Source organism: Phallusia mammillata, chromosome 1 (genome assembly GCF_965637545.1).
Source record: "Phallusia mammillata chromosome 1, kaPhaMamm4.hap1.1, whole genome shotgun sequence".
NCBI lineage: Eukaryota > Metazoa > Chordata > Ascidiacea > Phlebobranchia > Ascidiidae > Phallusia > Phallusia mammillata.
In genome coordinates this window covers 31,788,079-31,809,970 of record NC_137252.1, presented here as the reverse complement: position 1 = coordinate 31,809,970, position 21,892 = coordinate 31,788,079, and the positions used below count along the sequence as shown (strand labels likewise).

General features: G+C 34.4%; 4 protein-coding genes across 5 annotated transcripts; 2 read left to right on the top strand and 2 right to left on the bottom strand.

The window, feature by feature from the left end:
• The first annotated feature begins 54 nt into the window (after positions 1-54).
• On the top strand, positions 55-9,945 carry LOC145226776 (targeting protein for Xklp2-A-like). The gene is made up of 15 exons (XM_080092313.1): positions 55-204; positions 434-887; positions 1,326-1,479; positions 1,703-1,734; positions 1,972-2,159; positions 2,388-2,503; positions 3,395-3,572; positions 4,238-4,373; positions 4,937-5,141; positions 5,923-6,027; positions 6,640-6,696; positions 7,108-7,272; positions 7,761-7,907; positions 8,713-8,827; positions 9,249-9,945. The coding sequence occupies exons 1-15, from the start codon at positions 108-110 to the stop codon at positions 9,524-9,526; spliced, it is 2,427 nt and encodes an 808-aa protein (XP_079948439.1). The 5' UTR covers positions 55-107; the 3' UTR covers positions 9,527-9,945.
• A 119-nt stretch (positions 9,946-10,064) lies between these two features.
• LOC145226792 (U6 snRNA phosphodiesterase 1-like) lies at positions 10,065-12,349 on the bottom strand. Its single transcript, XM_080092315.1, has 3 exons — positions 11,975-12,349; positions 11,523-11,722; positions 10,065-10,814 (listed from the first exon to the last, which is right to left on the bottom strand). Exons 1-3 carry the CDS (start codon positions 12,267-12,269, stop codon positions 10,527-10,529), a joined length of 783 nt encoding a protein of 260 aa, XP_079948441.1. The 5' UTR covers positions 12,270-12,349; the 3' UTR covers positions 10,065-10,526.
• A 216-nt stretch (positions 12,350-12,565) lies between these two features.
• Positions 12,566-15,544, top strand: LOC145213749 (uncharacterized). Its single transcript, XM_080082140.1, has 2 exons — positions 12,566-12,719; positions 13,647-15,544. Exons 1-2 carry the CDS (start codon positions 12,632-12,634, stop codon positions 14,900-14,902), a joined length of 1,344 nt encoding a protein of 447 aa, XP_079938266.1. The 5' UTR covers positions 12,566-12,631; the 3' UTR covers positions 14,903-15,544.
• Positions 15,364-21,342, bottom strand: LOC145213733 (tRNA (guanine(26)-N(2))-dimethyltransferase-like). Of its 2 annotated transcripts, none has more exons than XM_080082122.1 (15): positions 21,139-21,342; positions 20,918-21,052; positions 20,517-20,572; positions 20,290-20,417; positions 19,864-20,051; positions 19,562-19,677; positions 19,235-19,347; positions 18,704-18,852; positions 18,562-18,639; positions 18,013-18,079; positions 17,334-17,468; positions 17,045-17,130; positions 16,811-16,919; positions 16,054-16,256; positions 15,364-15,541 (listed from the first exon to the last, which is right to left on the bottom strand). In XM_080082122.1, the coding sequence occupies exons 1-15, from the start codon at positions 21,216-21,218 to the stop codon at positions 15,418-15,420; spliced, it is 1,767 nt and encodes a 588-aa protein (XP_079938248.1). In that variant the 5' UTR covers positions 21,219-21,342; the 3' UTR covers positions 15,364-15,417. The 2 variants fall into 2 exon arrangements, with proteins under 2 accessions (XP_079938248.1, XP_079938254.1); XM_080082128.1 differs by having other exon boundaries at positions 21,124-21,189.
• Positions 21,343-21,892: the final 550 nt, after the last annotated feature.

Here is a 21,892-nt window from a genome sequence, read left to right as displayed (position 1 = left end):
TATGCATGCATAATAGGTTATCATCTTAAAAAGAACGAATTTGCGAACTGTAAATTTTGTTTGGAATATTTTAGGTGAAAGAAAGATAAAACTAGAAATTTCGCACAATGTCTGATGCAATTTCGTGGGAGTATGATGCTCCGAAAAGTGTGGATTTCCAAAATCTAGAACATGAACAAGATGATGGTGCAGAAGATTATTTTAGTAAGTTGTTTCTGACTTACCGTACATATATGATTTTGCCTAAATAGTAATTGTTCCATTAAAAGAATGTTGTAAAAGTTCAATGGCAGAAAAAGCAGGAGTTTCTGATTTCTTACCCATAAACATAGAAGTAATGAATACAAAAATATTCAAAGTGTCCTCAAAGGTGTAACTAAAGTTATTTTACTGTATTTATAAGATATTTTACTTACACACCATTTTTTGGCAGATTATCACACAGAAGATGATAATTTTGACCACCCAGGAGAAATACCGGAAGAATTCTCCATCCCCTTGCGATTGGCTACTGGTTCTATCAACAGTTGTTCAAAGCAGCCTGCTGTAAAGTTTGACGAAACTAAACACAACCCTCAGTCTGTGGCTGTTGTGAAACCCATGCGACAAGTTTCTGCAAGTCCTGCACCGCTGTCCCAAAACACTGATGCTGCTGTTTCAACTGACGAAATAAATGTGAGTGGAATAGCTCCAATAAGACACAGCACCACAGAAGAACCTCCTGCCACCCCTACAGAGGCTAGTAGTGTTTCAGAAAAGGCTGAATCTCCTAAAAACCCTGTTTCACAAAAGAAGAAAATTCCGAATCTTATGACACCAAGTCGCCTGGCTTCTTGGAACACTGGAAAGACAAAACAAGTGGGAAAAGAAAATTCTATGCCCAGGAGGTAACATTGTATTGTCATTTTTGATTTTTTGTCATTATGTTTGACTCTAAAACTGCATCCCATCAATAGTTGTGTAAGTTTCGATCTCAGTTAATTTTTTATCATTATCAGATCAAATATTCAATATCATCAGTTTTGTTTAAAACTAACTTTTAAAAATTTATACTTACTCATAATTTATGGTTATATATTTGTTATAAACAGAAAATTGTTGCAAACACGATTTGTATCAATTAGTTCTGCCAAAACGAATTCTATTGCATACAAGATACTTTGATCTTACTGTTGATTTTTTTGAACCAAAGAAATAAGATAGGGCATGTACAATAATAATTGTAAAGTTTAAATTTTGTGAAGTTGTGAAGTTACTAAAATATAAAAAAGTGTCATATGAAAATTGCACAGATTTTTACTTCATGTCAAATGTAACAATTCCAGGTCGAAAAATCTGAATGAAGGCAGTGGGTCAGTGTCGAAAAAGCCTTTACGTCGGAGCATCAGACAAAACAAAACTCCGCTAACATCCAATGGCGAACCTGCATTAAAACGGGCAAAGTCGAATAGTCAAAAAGTTGTGCCAAAGCATCACAGGGTAAGAAAGAGTACAACTTTATGTAAAGTGTGTTAACTTTTAATCTGACAGGATTTTAGGTTGACAATTTAGTAAAACTTGTTGAATTCTTGTGATATAGGCTTGATGTTTTTTTTTTTTGTTAAATTCTGTTTTTTTTAATAAACATTGGTGTATGTTTTATTTTGAAGAAATTGTACCTATTTGTTAATGATTGTTTCAACTAATTTTATGTATTTTTCAGGCAAATTCTATGGATGTTACAAAGCTTTTAAAGTAAGTGTACATTTTTTACTTTTTTTGGTCAATAAGTCAATATGCATAGCCTTCAGGCTTTACCTTTTTTTAACAACTTTAGCCAGTTTTCAAGTGAAATTAACCTAAAGGATGTATTGTTACCTGCCAGACACCCAGAATTAACACAAAGCCTTAAATTCTTAGCAGTTTTTTAAAAAGCCACCTAATATGCCATCAACATTTTTGGCCGTAACATGTGGGTTACAACATCTCTAGATTTCCCACAAACAAATCAGGGACACACAAACGTGCCCTCACAAGCGAAGAAATGGAACTGCAAAAAATTGAACAAATGAAAAAAGAAACTGAACAAACTAAAAAAGAGAATGAAAAGTTTTTGAAGAAATCCCTCAAGCAGCCTGTGCATGCCCCAGTCCCTAAATCTCACTGCACTAAAACCAAAGGTTTGTTATTTTAAACATATACTACATTTAAATGTTGAAGTACTTAATCTTTTGAAACAACGTATTGAGTTTTTTTTGCGGTTAAAAGGATGTAAATAGTCTATTACTGCAAATAAAATATAGGCTTTAAATATCGGCTATTGGTGTACTTAACTACTAATAATCGGTATCTATATTTTTAAAATTCCATATTAGTCTATTGTTACTTGAAACCTGTTTTTTGTCCAGAATTTCACTTTAAAACTGATGAAAGAATAGCGAAATCACATTCAATGGCATTAAGAAGTGATGTGTCATGCTCAAAGGAATTTACAACCGATCTACGAAAGCATAACCCATCCCCAGTAAGCTTTCTAGGCTAAGACTGTGAACTTAACTCAGAAAAGTGTTAGTATTCTAAATATTATGTTAAATTTGAATATAAAAGCCATAAAGTACCTGTTTTTTTGGTTTTTGCCCTACAGTATTTACTTACCGAATATACTCGCTGATAGGTCGCAACTTTTTTCCTTATATTTGTTTAAAAGAATATAGGTGCGACCTATCCGCTCGACATAAGTGCAAATTGCCACCAAGTCGGAACAAAATTGAAAGTTTTCGGTTATTGCAAGTACCGTATTTTCCGGTCGGCCTATTAGGCGGATATAACGTATTTATACGAGTATAACGCGCAAAATTTTATACTAATTTTTTATAAAAAATTAAGGGTGCACGTTATGGATTTTCCCGCTTTGTTGAGAAAACATAGTTTTGCAGTTTCAATGCAATGTGGTTCAATGCTAAAAAACAACCAATTGCACCAGTTATTTATGCAAAAAAGCTAGGGAAAGGGCCTTTTAAATCTCTAGATTTTCAGTGCGAGTCAACTCTAAATTACACTTTTTTAACACGAAACTAATAGTGCAACCTATACTGTGGCGCGACTTATTAGCGAGTATACACGGTAATTATAAGCTGAATGTTGCAATGTAAAGAAATTCCAGTAAGTTAAATGTACTTGCAAATTAAAATTGAACATCATTTCAAATTAAAATGTGACTTGATCAGAAAAAATATTGCCATGACATTAAAAATGCAAGCCTTCCAATTAAAAAACACATCTTACAATCGAGTAAATATGGTAATAGTTTTTCCATCAATTAAATAATTATCTATTTGCAACAGCATAAACTTTTTCATCCGTGTGAGACTATTTTACTGTTGTTCAAAACTACAAATGTCTATTAATTTTACAGTATAAACCAAAGAAAACTGTTCCTCGGCCTTTCCACTTCAGCGATGAAAAGAAAAGAAAACTGGAAGATTGTGAGCATCGGCCTGATCCATTTGTTCCGATGGCAAAAGCTATCATAGACTTCCACAAAGCAACTCCAAGGAGATTTAAGCAACCAGCAAAAAGTGGGGTTGCACCTGGTACGTTGCTTCAACAGTTCCTCTGAAACCAGTGTTTTTCAACCTTTTTAGTGGCACGGAACCCTTAAAGTGTTTTGTCAAACTTTGCGGAACCCCCCATAAAATAATTTTAATGTAATACAAGTATCATAGAAAAAACATGCATTTTTACTTAGCACACCCCAAGCGCAAAAGTTGACTTCAATTAAACGATTCACTGAAACGCATTGCCATGTTACTTGGATCGGCCGTTTTCTACTTTTATCTCGCAACTTAGCCAAAAGGTATCAAGACTGTGTTTATTATGTCACAGTTGATCAATGGTGTAACCAAGGTTAACTAGATCTCACAGGCGAGCATTGCTGTTCACAACAATGACATTATGAATCATTCATGTTTGAATTGCTACACTAAAATGCTATGAACCCCTGTGCGACTCTTAAAGTTCACGGAACCCCTGACATGGTTGTACGGAACCCCGGTTGAAGAGCACTGCCCTAAAACAAAGACAAAAAAAGTTTATAATTTTTCAAAATTTAAGGCATAAACTTCAGAGAGCTTATATGCATTTTTAGCCAATGTTTTAACTGTTGGAGCTTCTATTTTTCGGTAAATTCTTTTTTTATCAGTAAACTAAAAATCTGTATTTTTGACATTTGCATTTTTTGGTAACCATTTATTCCCAGCTGGTCCAATGAAAGCAACAGCCTTGCGAATAACAGAACCAAAAACACCAAAGTTTACTCTTAAACAAAGAAACAAACCAATATCAACCATGAGTGCCAAAGAGAAAGAGGAGCTGGAGTTAGAGGAAATCAGAAAGTGAGTTATACTGTATACATTATTTATATTTTTAGTATCACCCACTTTAATACAATAGGGCAGGGGTATGACACAATAAAACAAAAGCTATGAGATAGAATGTTAAGAAAAAGACTCTTTCAGGCTTGTTTGTTAAAAGTTAGCTGATACCATATGTACACAAAACATCACTGAATATGTTAAAAGACTGTCAGTTCAAATTTATAATTTTATCTAAATTCTATTTAATTCTGTATGGACATGACATTTCATTGGGCAAAAAATTTCGTCAAACAATGGGCACAAAAAGGTTGAGAAAAGTAAAAAAAAGCAGTAAAAAAAGATTGGTATTGTTGCCTCTGCCAGTAAAATTGCATCTTGTTACGATTTAAAGTGTTTAAAGCAGTTGGTTCACCACCGCATGCAATGAGATACTTTCAAGCGTGTTAACTATGCTTAAACCTTGTTTGCAAAGCAGCATTGTCCGACACTGATCATTAGTGTGTAATTTTATTCTGCAAACTGCATCTGATGTTTCAGAATCACTACACTTAAGTAAAAATATCATTTCAATGTGTTTTTAGGTACGAGTTTAAAGCCAACCCTATTAAGAAATCAGTTTTGGAAGGCAAGGAAAAGCTGAAACCTGTTGCGAAAAAAGCAGCAACCAAACCGATTGAATTCCATCTTTCCGAGGTGAACAAAGATCGCAAATCTTCTGACCAAGAAGTAAAACCTAAGCCTTTCAAAGCTCAAGCTGTGCCAACTTTGATACTTGAAAAAGTCACTGTAAGTTAGATTGTTTGTTGTTTAATGGTAATCAACATATTTGGGTTGTATGATTTGTATCACACACGTTGAAACTGCAAGTAATCCACTTCAGTTTTGAGATTTTTTGTGAAAAATTATCTTGTAACAAAATTGTAAAAAAAAGTTTGTAAAATTGTGGATTTTTTTTCCTTTCCTTAAAAAAATTTAGTTTTGTTGAAAAAGTTAGAAAAAGTTAAATCCAAAATCAGGATAAACTTTTGAGTAATTTTTACCAAACTTCTTGAAATTTTTGGTTCAATTCTCAGTGTCATAGATAGACTGTGAACTGGAAACATCTATTCCTATTTGATGGGTGTGCAACCATTTTGTTTTTGGAACATGTTTTTTTTAACGAAATAATTTGGACTCATTTAAAACTATTCTCTTGAGATGTAGTGCTGAACTTCTATATTTAAACCAATGGTTCCCAACCTTTATTAACAAATTCCTTACTTAACAATTCAAAACATTATTATTTCCCCCCAATAGACTACACAATAGATGCTAAACCATACAAAAATTATTTAAAATTGTGCCCTTTATCAACTTCGCTGGTTATATTTTTTAGAACTAAAGTGTCTTTTTACAAACCACATGCACAAATTAAAGAAAAACTCCTCCCTGAAACGTAAAAAAATCTCCCTTGGGAGGAATTCCTTCCCACCATTGATTTAAATAAACATACTTTTTTCTACATACCCATATACACCAACAGGTTCAACATTATAATGCAGTGCTAAAAAAGTTTTTGTTTTCACAGGGTCTGAAAGAGAAACCAGCGGTTGAAAGGACGGTCCCAACCAGCCCTGCTTTTGCTCTCAAAGAACGTGCAAAAGCCAGAGCAGATAAAGCCCAAAGAGATGAGGTACCAAAATTTGCCTTCTGTACACTTCTTAAATGCTAAAAATACTGCAAATGATAACTACATGTAAAAGCGTCAAGCCAATCAGTGTTAGATGGAGACAGTGCACACTGATTTGACCTATAAGGTCTTATCAGCGCAGCTGGTGACAAGATATAGACCTTGTATTGGCTCATGTAGCAATGCAATGACACTCCAGTTTGTTAGGAGTAACAGGCTAAAAGACCAAGCCTCTCCTATTCTGTTTGATGCCACAACTGGGCATACACCACAGAGGAAACCGACTCACAATGGCCAAGCAACTGCTGAGAACCAAAGTGACGTCAGCTCAGTGTCACAGTATCAATGTAAAATTAGCCAATGCGACTCTCGTCACCAGCTGCTCTGACAAGACCTTGTGGGTTGAAACCGTGTGCATTGTCTGCAGATAACTATTTGATTTTGGCCAGTGAGTTGTTGCAGTGGGATTTAAAAAAAAATGATTTCCAGTTATTACACTGCAGTAATTTTTTTGGAGTAATATATTTTGAATTTTTCTTGCTAATCATTGCAGTTGCTTTACTTGAAATGAGATTTCATTAGTACTAACTTATGTTGTATTTCTTTTTTACACAGATAGCAAAGAAGGCTCAGATTTCTGAAGCATTGCTTTTAATGAAAGCAAACAAAAGTGTAAGTACTTGAAATCCTGTCATTAAATTCCTTTTTTTTCATTTTTTTCTTAGAAAACAGCATTTGCTTATGTTTGGATTGAATACAATGTACAACAAAGCAACAAAAAAAATTACCTCAAAGGTTGTGCTTTGCTATAGGCAAAAAACAAACATACCTGTGTAAAACGGAACCAACAAAGGCCATATCATAGCCTCAAAACTTTTGGCATCGATTTGTATTGATACTGACCAGTGACTGGGCAATGCTTACGACACACAGTTTCACCAAGCAAAAATAACATAATTTCAAACATATGCTGTTTACCGACCACTCGTTGAAAAAAGGTTGATACCAATAATCTGTAATGTGTAGAAGTGGCCAGGCTGATGTTTGGTTTATCCCTACTTTATGTTGACCTGCCTTTTTCAGCATCATGAAACACAAGATGCTCGTGTTTATGGAATTCCTCTCAAACCAGCAATAGAAAAGAAACGAAGAACAACAACAAAACCGTTCTCATTTGACCAATCAGACACCGAAAGGTTTCAAAAAAAAGAAGAAAGAATTAAGGAAATAGTGTCTGAAGACCATAAAGTTAGTTATTTTGTCAAATATGTTGCAAAATCAACTCCAACTCACGTATTTATCGAATCTGGGGTGCCATTTAGATGTGCATCTTGGGGCATATGTGGTATACTTTTTACTGCATTTATAAGGACAGCAGACTATTGACTGTAAAATTGGATAAACAAATCCTAATCAAACTCTTTGCTTATTTTTGGCACCGATTTTTAAATTGTAATTTGGCATACAATAATGTTCTTCACTAACTTTTTTTGAAGTCAAGGAAATACAATGTTTATGTCATTTTTCCATTCAAAAAGCACTGTTAAACTTTAAAGGACAGGTTCAACTGGTACGGACAAGCTTGGTTTAGTAGTTTATGACACAAAATTATTTATTATTTTTTGCTTATTCCAGTTAAAAACATTGGCACCAACTAAATTGGATAATCAAATACGCACTGGAATGCAAACATTGTTTAAATTTTGTTTGTAATTTTTGCAAATATTTTTGTGCAGTCGGCATCATTCAAGGCCCGTCCAATGCCCGTACTTTCAACGCCAATGTTGCCTCCCAAAGAAGTAAAGGGTGCCACAAAAGCAAAACCTTTCAAACTTCAAGCAAACGAACGTGCGAGCAAACGAGTTGAAGAATGGAACAAACAGGTAGGCTCATTAACTAAGTGTTAAAAAGTTAAAAACAAGATCTTCAGACATATAGCATCAAACCAATAAATAGTATGCAAGCAGGCAGTGCACACTATTTTGACCTGTAACGTCTCATCAGTGCAGCTGGTGACAAGACATTGGGCATATTACTTGTTTGGCCATGTAAGGGCAATCAAGAACTGCAAACTTGTTAAATTTTGTGATACATTCACAAAGCCATATTGTCAATAAAGCCCCTTTTTACCATCCATTAAACATTTCTGTAACTGCTTCTGAAACCTAATTAACAAGCAGTACTTGACCTATGCCTAGCCCGCTAAGCCTGTACGCGCACATAACAATTTTTCTTTTTAAAAAAATTTTCTGTTTCAGGCAAAGTATAGGCCAAGCGTGGACTGAGTGGGCTTTTATTGTGGGGGCCTTTTTATGGACTAAGTGCTGGCTCAGTTAGGGCTAAATGGGATTGTAGTTCTAGACCAGTGGTTCTCAAACTTTTTTATTGTCGGGGCCAAATGGTATTTTTTTAAGTGTGTAGGGAGCCGCAAAAAAACGAAACCTTGAGAAAATCACTGAAGATTATGACTTTTAAAAGCTAAAATAGCAATCTTTGGTGGTTTTCTGAGGTCTGGTGCGAGCCGCAAAGTAAGTAGTTGGGAGCCGCATGCGGCCCCGAAAACCGAGTTTGAGAACCACTGTTCTAGACAAACCTATAAAACAAGATCCATCACTGTTTTATAGAATTTGAAATTGAAGCATTAATAACTTAAAATAATTAATAACTATTATCTTCTAAAACTACCAGGTCACTGAGGAGGTGAAGCACTTGAGGGAACAAACTTTGTTTAAAGCAAATGAGAACTACGACAAGGTGCTGAAAGGCAAACCGTTTGAACCCAAGGTCTCACACAGGGTTATTGGTAAGTGAATCTGCAAAGCCTAAGACTTTTGGAATCCCAAATATTATTTATAATTTTTTTGTGAATGGTCTATACATTGTGAAACTCTAATGTAGGGAATAGGCGAATGTGCCCAGAGAACCTGAGTACACATAAGCATTGCTGCTGTTTGGAAATCTACATAAAAGCTTAAACTGACATTTAGATTTTAAACAACAAATAGCGGCTAAGTATTTGCATTACTATGTTTTATTTATACATCAGACATGCGGTTTCTCAAAGCAATGGGTAAATGATGAGTACAAGTTTAAATTTTAGTTCTGGCTTTGTGCTGTGTTAGAAGCCCTATTTACAAGAATAATTACATCAACAAATGTGGGCCACAAACTGATAAAGGGTCCAAAAATAACCAAACTTACAATTCATCCAAAATTATTTGCAGAGCCAGCTGATGTCAAGCTACATTCGGACCAAAGGGCGAAACAACGTGAACTTCACGCCATGCGACGAGAGGCAGAAGCTCGAAAACTGGAAGCAGCTATTGAGGAGCAAAAGCGCTTGGAAGCTGAGGAAGAGGAGAAGAGGATAGCAAAACTCCGTAAAGAGCTTGTGCATAAAGCGCAAGGAGTTCCGAAATACAAAACTATGGAAATCAAACAAAGTGTCAAAGAGCTAACAAACCCACAGTCGCCTAATTTTTCCGATCGCTTCAAGAAGTAATACTGGTGCTGTACAAAAAGATTGTAAATAACAGCGATATTGTTTTATTAAACCTGCCTCTAGTAGTCTGGTTTTGGCATACATGAAAATGTGTAAATTAAAGACACTTCATTTCATATGCATGCTTTTTTACAATGCTTTTACAATATGGGACCTTACATATATAATCTGCCCAAGATAGTAACAGTTTTCACTTTATAACAGCAAATCGTCAGCCAAAAACTACATCCAAAATGCTATTAGTTTGGTCTATTTTGCTAGTTTTGTGTTTTTAATTATTGCGGCAATTTTCAGCTTTTTGTTGTAGTATTGTTGCATCGTATGTATTTGACTTTCAAGATTGGTCTTTTGTGGTAACTTTTACTTGTGTTATGATGTGATGTACAGCGCAAACAATAAAAGTTGTGTTTGACAACTTGGATGCAAGAATGCTTTCTAGTTTTTTACTTCTGTACAGGTTTTTTCCACACAGTAAAACATTGGTCCAATCCAATCAGTTTTTTGTCAGCCATGAGGTTACATTAAGTTGTACAATTGATCAACGAAAACATTTGTTTATTTAAATTAAAAACAAGCATGGTTACATAATCCAAATGTGAAAATTCAACCGGTTAAAATTTGTTTTTATAAAAAAATTCAGACCAAAACGAAAAGTAATCAGTAACACAACCCATAATCTATATAGCAACAAATAATCTTATGGCTGTTTAAGATCCTTATCCATTTAGTTTTGGACAGTGGCGGGATTCAAATTTTTGTCAGTCGGTTTTATCACAAATGTCATATTTTTCAGCAGGTTGTCTTACAAAAAGTCCATTGAACGTAACCAGTAATGCTAACCGGTTCGCTGATCTTATAAAATTTCGTGAGACGGTTTTATGGAACCGTTGCAAACCGGCTGAATCCCACCACTGGTTTTAGATATTCTGATACTGTAGAGAAAATTGTTGAAATAAATTAGTTAAAATAGTTTTATCCAGAAAAAAAACAAAGTTTATTATTATGATGGTGCTTTCAGCTGTAGGTAAAATTGCTTGTTTCCACTTTTGCACACAATGTTTGTCACATTAAATGTAAAAAGTTCTGGATTTTCAATTTCCACTGATGTCCAGCTTTCAGCAAGTTGCTTGACTAGTCTATTTCTGTCCTTGACTTCACCGAGGCACCATGCAATGCTCATGTGAAATGAAGGATTGATGTAATATTTTTCACAATGAAATTCAACAAACGTTTCATCCACAGATTGAACAACTTGTGCAAGAATCTGTCTTGTGAGGGGAACTTGTACCTACATAAAAATGCACATCGGAAATATAATCCACTTCACAATTTGGTGGTCCAAAATTGTTACGTACAAATGAAAAAAAAGTTTCATTTGTACGTAACTTTTTTATTGAAAAAAACAATGGTTCTTCTTCAACAGCAGTCAACAAAAAATTGTAAAACAAACACATATTTTCATGTACAGGCATTGTCAGTATATAAAATTAAATTTAAATAGATTAGACCAGGGGAGGGCAACCTGCGGCCCTTTGATTAAAGTTGTGCGGCTCGCAGAGGCATTTGGATTTCAAATGTTATGGCAAACGAGTCCAAATTATTATATTTTTTTAAGCAGATTAGTGCACCAGGTGCTATTTTTCTGCGACCTGACAATATGCTGCAAGAATTAAATGCGAATTTTACTTGTAGCAAGGCATTTTTGGTATGCAACGAAGCAAAATCACCTTGTTTTATATAAAGATGCGACCCGTGATCTAATCATCGCAATAGTATTTGGCCCCACAGTGAAAAAGGTTGCCCAACCTGGATTAGACACATGGGTGCAAATTATCATTATCAACATTTTTTATAAGACACATTTATTACCAAACCACTGTTCTTATTTGCACCATGCTTGTACCATGAGCCAAGGTTAAGACTAAAAGACAGAATAAAATTAAATCTATTACATTTTACTTTTGCCTATTAAAGTTTCAATCTAAATCAAGTTTACCTTGAACCCACAAAAGGATCTAGTTTTTTCATCATTGACAAAAACTTTTAGATCTTCGGCTGTAAAAGTTATTGAAAATGGTTGCAACTTTTTAAGCTTTTCCTGCAGACTTTCCACCAGTGGATCGATGCAATGATGAGGAATTACAACTGTTTTTGAAACTGTGACATGAAAGTCGTCTATAACTTGCCATGATGAACCTAAAAGAATGTTTACATATCTTTTGGAAATATGTTTAAGCAATTTTCTTACAAAGAAATTGTTATGAAATATATCATGCGAATATCAAACATTTAAAGCTATGTTTTCTTTTTTATACAATTTAAAATTATTGAATGATTGCTAAATTATTGTATTTACAAACAATCTTTACACCAAAACAAACAATTTTTACTCCAAAACAAGTTTTTCTGTCAATTAAAGCATTTATTTTTGTTACTAAAAAGAGTTACCAAATGTAGTGTTGAAAATGCTTTCTACATGAAACTTCAGTTCTTTAAACAAATCTTTAGGATATGGAATATAAACATAGGTTGCCCAGTTTCCCCTTTCATGAGCAAATGACCGAATCCTTCCTTGGTGATCCTGGTTCGGATCTTGCTGTTTTGTTTCAAAAAGTGAAGAAATTTCTTTAGGCATTGGCAGCTTAGGTTTTTCAGCGATTTTAGGTTCACTTTCGTATTGTGAACTGTCATCACTTTCGGATTCACTGCCATACGCGTCACACAAAGCAGATAAGGATGACATTTTTAGCTTCAAAATTTACATTCACACAATGCAAACTATAAAAGATTATCTTCAAGTAAAGAAAAATCGTTCAGTCGCTTTGAAGGGGAAGAACCAGAACAACATTAAACTACTAAATTATTCACAAAAGAAGTAAATAATATTAAATTTTGTAACTTCTATAAGCTGTTGTGCTATTTTTTTCATAATTTTAAGTAAACACCTCGTGTTTTTACGATTTAATTTTAGAAAAAAATTGTATTTTTCCCAAAATTTAAAACTGCGGTGTTTTCCCGAACGGGACTTCACCAGATCTACAGCGGTAAAGATTGATTTTAAATCCAGTTTGTGGAAAACTTGATTTTCCTAAATCGTAAGAAATCATGAACGAACTTAGATTGCTACTTGAAACCGTTCATAGAACACTGGAACTAAAAACTGCTTTGGAGACATACAGAGCCGAGAAATATGGTAAGTGCTGGTTAACTGCTTATGTATTTGAAATCGAAAAAAAAATCATTAAAAGTTTATGTATGACCTAAGCAGAAGCTCCGATTTTAGCTGCCAGATACAAGTTTTCTCTCAATAAAGAATTTACATAGAGCCTTCTGGCTGTTATGTTATTGTGAATAACCCATGTCTCAAACTTGTATAATTTAAAAAAGCCATACTTTGTGTAAAAGTTATACTATATCCAGCCTTTTTTGGGTGGTCAACATCAATAAACAAACTTTGTGTAAAAGAATAAACAATCAATCTTACAGAAACAAACCAAAATTCCAGTAGACATTCCAGTAGATCAAATAACGTTATTCGTTCTGAGCAAATTATTTATTTCGATCTGAACCGGTACTTTCATTTCGTCCAGGTGTGACCGAAATAACTTTATAACGGTATTTTGCGGTATTTCGGTCTGAACAAAAGAATATTTCTTTGTGGTCTTTACAACTATTGCAACTAAGCGAAAACAACAACTAAGCGAAAAAGAAAAAAAGTTTCAACACAAAACAATTATTGTTGGTAGTTGTTACGTCACATAACATTTGTCAATGATGGTCAAACGGATGTAAATTGTGGAGCTTCATTTTTTATTATAGTTCAGCGGTGCGAATTTTTCAGCAATTGTTTCATGATAAATGTCCAGAACGAAATACCAGAAAAAAAAATTCCGGTATTTCGTTCTGTACCGGTACCTTCAATATTTTTTATTTCTGTATTTGAGCCAAAAATTATTTATTTCGTTCCTGTATAACGTTCCATTCCGTTATGAAATAACTGCTAATCGGTATTAACTTGCATCAAGTACTGAAACCAAAACCAGGCACCTTTAGTGAATAACTTAATTGAAATGGTGACTTTAATAGGATATATGGTGTCAACACGAAAACCTATTTTCAGAAAGTCTAACCCGACCATGGGTTGTAAGTGAAGTGGTGCAGCAAATTTCACCAAATCCAGATCCAGAATCACCAGCAGTGGCGCAGCACCAAAAATTTCAGAAAGAACTTGAAAATGTTGATAACTTGCTCCAGAAAGCAAAACTAATCAGGGAAAAAGGAGATGGAGTGAGTTTGAAACCAACTTCAAGCTCGGCTTCAATGAAACCTAAACCTTGTCAACAATGCATTAAAGGAACTTGTAAAAGACATAAAACAGCAACAGAACCAATAGGAAAGTGTGCATCAAGACCTACTAGCAACACAGGAGGTAATGTAAATGCTAGGCCAAAAAGTGGGCTAGCATCGCAGAGGCAACTATCCGGAAAAGTAAGGGGTGCAACAATAGGAAATACAAGAACTGGAAACAAAAGCAATAGAAAAGCAAAACCTGCTATAGATTTAAAACCACATGAAATATCAGAAGCCAATGCAGCTACAAATACGTCCCAAAGCGAAACTGTTGTTAGTAAACATGTTTCAGAAAAAATGACTGTAACTAAGTCATTGTATGAAGTTGTCCAAGAGAACTCCTCAAAACTTTCAAGATTTCGAAAGCTGCAATCCATGCACTCCAAGATAAAATCACAATGCAGCGAAGTAACTTCTACACCATGCAAGGAAGAAACGGATTTTATTTCAAAATTATATGGTAGCAAGCATCCTGTTCTGGTAATAAGCAATGACGCAGCTTTCAAAGAACTAAAAGTTATTACACATCAGGTCCACAATCTCGAACAAATTCTATCACAAAAGGATTTAGTTACGAAACACCATGATAAAGGTTCAAGGCTTTATATGGAACGAAAACTATATAGAAATGCAAGTGACATATTTGAAGGCATAACTAAAAACTTTCAGACACTAGTTGATGGTAACATTGTTTGTTTAAGTCCCATGGGAGCTGTAAATCATATTGACGCAAATGAAGTGCTTTCAAGTCCTTTTATGCTTTCATTTCGACATGAGAAAGAAAATGTAGCACTCTGTAGAGCTAAGTATGACTTAATATGGAATTCCTTATGGGTTAAAATTAAAGAAGAAATGTACGAGGTCTTGACACAGTTACTAGATAAAACTCCTGGATATTTGGACAAAGACGATGTTGGAATTCAGGATATAAACCAGGATTATTCTACCCTTGTTAAACATGCCTTTAACTTGTTAGCACAAAGTCATAGTTATTCTGTTCCACCTTCATTAGTTTGGGATGGATAAAAAGATTGGTGTAAGATGGTGATACTGTTTAAGAGAGTGGTTTCCAACCTTTATCGACGGATTCCTCCCCTGAAGATTCAAAACAAATTTCTTCCCCTAACGATTTTTTATTCCTTCCTACGGAGATATACTACAGAATAGAACCAAACCACACAATGATCATTTAAAATTGGGTCTTTTATTAACTTCATGGGTCATATTCCCAGAGCTTAAGTGTCTATTTACAAACCACTTGTAAAAATTGAACTGAATTCCTTCCCTAAAGTTTTAAAATTTCCCTGTTGGGGGAATTCCTACCTGGTTGGGAACCACTTGTTTAAGATATATGTGACTGATGGCTGCATATTTATTGATTTTCTGTACTGAATTAAACACCCTTTCTTTCACCTTTATTTTGTTTCAAACATAAGGAATTCATATGCAAATATTTTTTATGCACCACCCATTTTGGCAAGTTCATATCACTAAACAACTTGTTTTTATTTGCAACTACAATCCACACAAAGTGACACCCATTAAGTATCAACAACATCAACTTTTGCTACTTTGCTGGAATTTTTGTTCCGTTGACTTTTTCGTTTTCCCTGGAACCTTCTGCTTTTCTCTTGTAAGCTTTCGTCCATTTTAATTGTTCCATCTCTATACGTACAAAATAAAAACACAAAATGTTAGATTTACCTGGAACACCAAGGACTGTATGCAGCGAAAAAGGCATACATGTATAGCCATAACTGTAAGGCTAGGTATGAGCTCAGAGTATATTTTGCTTGGTGAAAAAACACCTGGCAACACAATTGCACTGCACAATCACCAAGCCGTGAATAGCTACACAATGTTTAAAATTATGGAGAGCAAAACAGTGAAGGGCACAATTGGTGGATAACAATATAACTTATGTATAATGGCATAACAGAAATAAAGTGTCCAATGTAATTGTCTTTGTACGGTGCAAATCCCAGTTGGTCATGATGACAAAATACGGATGTACATAACAATGTACAAACTTCATTTTCTGATACGTTCTTTTAAATGCAGTCTGACCATCACAATTTTGTGTTTTAAGCCTTACTAAATGTGCAGCATGCTTAAACACTTTGAAAAACATGTTACAGGCTGTCAAACAGTGAGACAAATGAAACAAAAAAACTTACACAATAATTTTTGCTCTGGCCTTGGGTCCCCAGTTCGGTGGCATTTCTGGGAATCTCACCATTCCCTTAACTTTCGACTGAGCTTCCCAATCTTTTCTCTCCGTGAGATCGATGTTTGGTGAAGTAATGGGTTTGGAGAGGATTGCTTTAGCTGGAGTTCCATCTGGTAACGGTTTCTTTCTCGTCTGTGGCAGCGAGGCAACCTGATGCAACATATATAATGTAATTGCATTGCTTTACTTGGTATGGTCAAAATCATGTGTTATTCCTCATGTTATTGTACTGCATTTTTTATTTTTGACTCTTATGTCCGACATAATAGTCACAGAATATGGACATTTAGTAATTTCAAAAACTGAGCCGCATCAGAGGGATCAAAGAGCCGCATGTGGCTCCGTAGATGCGGGGAGAGAAACACGAACCCTGCCCTAGTACAAAACAATACCTGATAATCCCCTAATTGTTGCCTGTTATTAGTTAAGAAAGCAGTCCTTCAATTGCATATTGCAGTTAATCAAGAAAAATATCAAGTTGTAATTGCTGCCAACCAGAATTATGCTGACTACAGTAGAATACTCAAGCACAAATCTTTTGCTGGGCTTGTTGTATGTTAGATGTTATAGCCTACCACTTTTACTAAAATGCTTGTACATATTTGCCAATGGAATAAAGTCAAAATTATTTTTCTACTGGTTCAAATGATTTTGAACCTCAATTGAAATTAAAAAAGGTAGTAAAATAAGCTTTCACAACTTACAAATTTCCGCATAATGTCCCAGATAACTAGAGGTGGTGCATCTGTTTTAATACTTGCAGCTGATGAATGAAATGAGGAAACTCGGTAACCGGCATTGAGAATTGCTGACCTGGAAAATCATTAACTATGTATTATAAGTGTTTTTTTCATGTTAATTATCAAAAGGTATCCTACAGAATAATATTACAGATTAAAAACAAAACTGGACTTGTTGAAAAGCTGTGTTTAAATCACCTGACTATTTTCATAGAGGGTGCAGAGACTCTTAAAACTTTAGACAGTTCATCGTTCACATAATAAAATGGCACGTCAGGCAGTTCCTGTGTATAAAAATAATATAATTTGTTAGAAATAATGTTGAACTAAATCCAAGTTCATAGAGTTCAAAGAACAAGAAACAGTGCTATTAACTTTTTTTAACCAAATACAGGAAAATAAAAAGACGTTTTACAAATGCAAACATATGTACTAAGTAAATGCCTTTTTATCAAAAACATTTTAAATCGTTTATTTTAACAAATACCTCTGTAATCATTGTCAGTATTGATAAAATCCGTTCAGCAGTTTTAAATCGATTCGGAAATCGCTGGACAAGTGAAATAATTCCCTTCACAAAATCCAAGTTGTGTAAAGGCTCTCCCCAAAATGGTCCACACACCTTCAAAAATAAAAGTTTACAAGATAATATTTTTTTAAGTTTAAACCAAAAATGCTTTTACAATGGATATAGTATTGTTTCCCGGCATATTTCATCAACTTTCCTTTTTGTTCAACCGGCAAATATAAACAAATCACCAGATGTTTCAATGCTTTTGCCAATTTATAAACTTCAATGATTTAAATAAAAATGCATTGTCCTGTCTTAATTTTTTTGTGAAGTTTTACATTAAGTAAATACTTATAAATAAAAAGCTTTAATCAATGATCTAGCGATCCCCTACTACAAAGCTGACATGTGCAGCATACAAGGCAGGTACAGGGGGTTGTGATTGGACTTTCGGCGGATTCTCCACTGAGCCTGTGTAGCTCAGTTGGTAGAGCGCAAGTCATGGAAGTACTCCTGTTGTGGGTTTGAATCCCACCGCAGGTTAGATTTTTTCCAGCCTGTGGGAATCCTTAGTGATCGACTGATTTGGTATGGCACCTTTATTGGGCCTGGCGTACTGTGACTTTGACAAACGAAACACAAAAATGCATATTACCCTGTGTTTGTGTCCACAATGCTCGCATATTGGACCAACAGGCGGCCCAATGCCTGGATGAAATGCACTGTAACAAAAAAAGAAACCAATGTAGTTTATGTTGCCAGGAATGTAAAAATGGCCATGAATTACAGCTCTGATTTAAATTTCTTGAGCAAGCTATGCAGGTGTTACCAGTAACATCTACACCCCTTTGGCAAGTCAAAAACTGTGAAAAGAAGGGTATAGTTGGTAACGGCCCTAATTTGCAATTTGTTTAGTGATGGTAGTAAAAGATTGTAAAAAACAACATTTCGTGACACAGAAAGTGATATTGTTACCAAATCCAGATAACATTTCACAAACTTTATCAGTGGTGGGATTCAGCCGGTTCGCACCGGTTCTATAGAGCTGTCTTACAAATTTTATGATATCAGCGAACCGTCAGCATTACTGGTTACTGTCAATGGACTTTTTGTAACAGACCAAATATTACTTTTGTGATAGAATCGGCTGACAAAAAATGGAAATCCCACCACTGAACTTTATGTTTAGAATTTGCAAACTTACTCTGGTTTAGAGCTTCCGATTATGTTTTGGCAGTAAAAAGACGAACAACCTGAACATCTGTACATTTGGATTTGTTTGCTGCAAAAACAGAGTACACATAAAGTTCAAAATATTGCTACAAATTTTCCTTTTTCATATTTACCATGAAGCCAACTTCGTTTTGGCCGGTCCGTAATGAACTCGAACAAACACCCGCACATAGAAATCAACACTGACTGATAAAAGTGGTTCAATGTATCGAGAATGACGAGCAGCGGCTGAGGAAATCGCCCCCAAGAGAATCCTCAGTGCCTGTTAAGATAAAAACTCAAAACAGGCAACTTTTTTTTTTCACCGTAATCCTTTTCATTGTATACTTAAAATTGCCCTCATTAAAAACATTTCATTGTATTTATTACATCCAAACAGCAACAATATTTTTAAAGAATCTTTAAATGTTTCATTACCATTGTGGAATGTGCAATACTGGTTTTGTCCAATGTTATACAGACAACAATGGTTAAAAACAATTTCAATTTGTCAAACAATACTTGAGCAAATATTTCAATTAAATAGACATTTCTTTAACAAATGACACACTGTAATTCAGTTTGCAATTAACAGGAGTCATCTGTGTTTAACAAATACGCTCCGTGCCAATTGAAAATTGATTGAAAAGAATTGAAACACATACCTGTTCGCCATGGGCTTTGGTCACTGCTGGTGTACACTGATATTTCATCCAACAAGTTTCTGGATATTTTCCAGCCAAAATCGCCATATCAGTGCAGGTGACACACAGTATTCCTAAAGTACAATTTGGAGAAGTAAACATTAAACCAACAGCAATTAAACAGTTTTGAAAGTGCATACCTTGATGCATTATTTCTATTTTGAGGGTAAAATTGTAATTTAAAAGTCAAAATTACAGATAATATACAAAAGATAACATACCAATTTTTGTTGAGGGTGACAGTAAAAAATTGCTTTGAGATATTTTTCACAAATTATAGTTACTAACCTCCGAATAAAACTGACTTTACTGCAGCGTCCAGAAAAACTGATGCACTGCCAAATGGGTCAATATCAATAACATTAAATCCACGATCTTTGTCACAGTTCTGATGCATCAACAATCTGCAAAATCAAAATAGTGGATCCCATTCACTCTCTTTGTAAACTTTATTGACATACTTCAGAGTCAAATTTTATTTCAGTTTCTGTCTTCCAAAAAATTAATAACTTTTTTTGAAGATAAAAGACAAGGACTCTAATATACTAATAATTTTGTAAACTTAGCAATACATGAAGTTTAACACTTACACAGCATCAGCATTTCTGGCTTCCACTAGATCTTCCACTTCATTGTGTTTAATATTCTTGTTTATGACACCATAGGCAGGTGTGGAAATATCATTTGCAATAATTTTTTTCACTCCTGAGAGTTCTTTAGCAAACCGCATAGATCGGAGGCCAGATGCAGCTAAGGCTTCTAGAATTGTAATTCCTTCCTAAATGCGTTGTGTGTAGAATGTTTTCAATTTATCATTGGCATAATGATGCAAAAAATCTGATTAATATTCAAAAATATGCAGTAAAAATATTGCTACTGCTGTACAAAGTCAACAGTTTAAAGTCACATATTAAAAGACTACACAACATATATTAAAAGAATTAAATTGCAATCATAATCAAAGTTCAATGAAAAAATAACACTGAAAAAGGAGGGGAAAATTTCTGAACACTGACCTCGCACTTTTCACCCTGGTAGACATAGTTTGTCATTTTTTCATTGTCTGTGTCACTTGTTTCACCGCTGCCATCCTCTGTTTGATTGACGTGAATCACAGAAGGGTCTTTCCTTTCAAATTCAGCCACTGTATGTACAAACAAATTTACCCAATTTCTTCTGGATTATTATAATCTATTTTCCAAAAACATGAGACATAATATTTGTGCAAGGATGCCTTACTTACTGTGAATATTCTTTTTCTCCAAAAATCCTTTAGAAAATTCTGATATGGTGGCCAACCTATGCACAAATGACAAGTATCAAGTACAATGAGTTGTCTGCCACAAATTGAAAACTGTAAGTTTGCACAGTGAATACTAGTTGACTGAATATTTAGACCACAGTTTTCTACAGCATCCAGTAATATAGTTTCTACTTGACAAATACAAAATTTTTGTTTTTGAAATTTAAATTTAAAAAAATAAAACAACTAAATCATTGCATGTTGGAAATAGGAACCTAAGTAAAACAAAACATAACCTTCTATACAAAACTTTATCTAGGATTATGAACATCCATCGACATTTCAATTGTTTTTACCACAACAACAACTAAACCTTTAATGAGTAAAAAAAGCAAACTTACGTTAAATCCCTGTTAAACTCCTGAACATGATTGTAAAAAACTCCTTGCTGGTCTTTGGGAATCACAATCTCTGCTTTTCCTTCCTTTACTGTGTCAAATTTTTCACAAGAATTGTCCACATCCATTTTGCAGCAACTAAAGAACAACACGTTTTGTTTAATTAAGTGCTTGAACTTAAAAATAAGGTAAAACTGAAACAATTTTACCCTGATGAGTTTTACCTTCTGATGTATTGATTATGAAACTTTCTAGTCCTGAATAGTACCTTAGTTCCCTTGGACAAATTTGAAACCAGATGCATAAATGTCTGTCTCGGTGTTCAAATGACAGAAAATAAACAAAACAACATGTTTATTGCAAAGCAACAAGCATGGTGGAATGGGAAAGTACCTAACGTAAACCAGGAGAAAATGAAGGAAAATTTTTGTTCTCACAGTTTAGAAAAAAGTGGTTATAAAATTGGCACCAAAAAATCGAATCACATATTTTTGTATGTAAGTTGGGCCTGAAACAATTAAGTGACAGTCCACTACTAAATTTTGATCTGTGGATTTCAAATATTGTTTCAAAGTTAATTTATGTGTTATAATGTAGATTTAACACCATGCCTGAAGTACAGAAATTTCAAGCAAAGAACTAGATTTTAAATAATGCTATCTTTATAACTGCAAGCAAGTAGAATAGATTTTTTATTTGAACTCCAATTATTTTTTTAAATCAAAGTTGGGGACAGAAAATGAGGACTGGCTTAAGCGCGACACGCGACAGGCGACATGGAATGTGGCAAAACCGCGGCTTGCTCGCAAAAAGTTTCAGGTCACCGCCCATGAGCTACACTGGTATTTTTTTTAAATTACTATTTGCTGTTTAATAACAAAGAATTACTAGAAATATTATCAGAAAGTTATGTATACAAATAAATTATTTTTATACTTTGTTAAATTGATGACTTTTAAACTAAAAAAGGGAGGATTT

Excerpts from the sequence above, each read along its gene's own strand:
- LOC145226776 (XM_080092313.1), top strand. The coding sequence starts at position 108 with ATGTCTGATGCAATTTCGTGGGAGTATGATGCTCCGAAAAGTGTGGAT. Across the intron at positions 205-433 it reads TGGTGCAGAAGATTATTTTA|ATTATCACACAGAAGATGAT; the intron begins GTAAGTTGTTTC and ends ATTTTTTGGCAG. Across the intron at positions 7,273-7,760 it reads TAGTGTCTGAAGACCATAAA|TCGGCATCATTCAAGGCCCG; the intron begins GTTAGTTATTTT and ends ATTTTTGTGCAG.
- LOC145226792 (XM_080092315.1), bottom strand. The coding sequence starts at position 12,269 with ATGTCATCCTTATCTGCTTTGTGTGACGCGTATGGCAGTGAATCCGAA. Across the intron at positions 11,723-11,974 it reads CATTTTCAACACTACATTTG|GTTCATCATGGCAAGTTATA; the intron begins GTAACTCTTTTT and ends ACATTCTTTTAG. Across the intron at positions 10,815-11,522 it reads GATCCTTTTGTGGGTTCAAG|GTACAAGTTCCCCTCACAAG; the intron begins GTAAACTTGATT and ends ATTTTTATGTAG.
- LOC145213749 (XM_080082140.1), top strand. The coding sequence starts at position 12,632 with ATGAACGAACTTAGATTGCTACTTGAAACCGTTCATAGAACACTGGAA. Across the intron at positions 12,720-13,646 it reads ATACAGAGCCGAGAAATATG|AAAGTCTAACCCGACCATGG; the intron begins GTAAGTGCTGGT and ends ACCTATTTTCAG.
- LOC145213733 (XM_080082122.1), bottom strand. The coding sequence starts at position 21,218 with ATGCATCTGGTTTCAAATTTGTCCAAGGGAACTAAGGTACTATTCAGG. Across the intron at positions 20,052-20,289 it reads ACCAGGGTGAAAAGTGCGAG|GAAGGAATTACAATTCTAGA; the intron begins GTCAGTGTTCAG and ends CAACGCATTTAG. Across the intron at positions 19,348-19,561 it reads AAAGTCAGTTTTATTCGGAG|GAATACTGTGTGTCACCTGC; the intron begins GTTAGTAACTAT and ends ATTGTACTTTAG.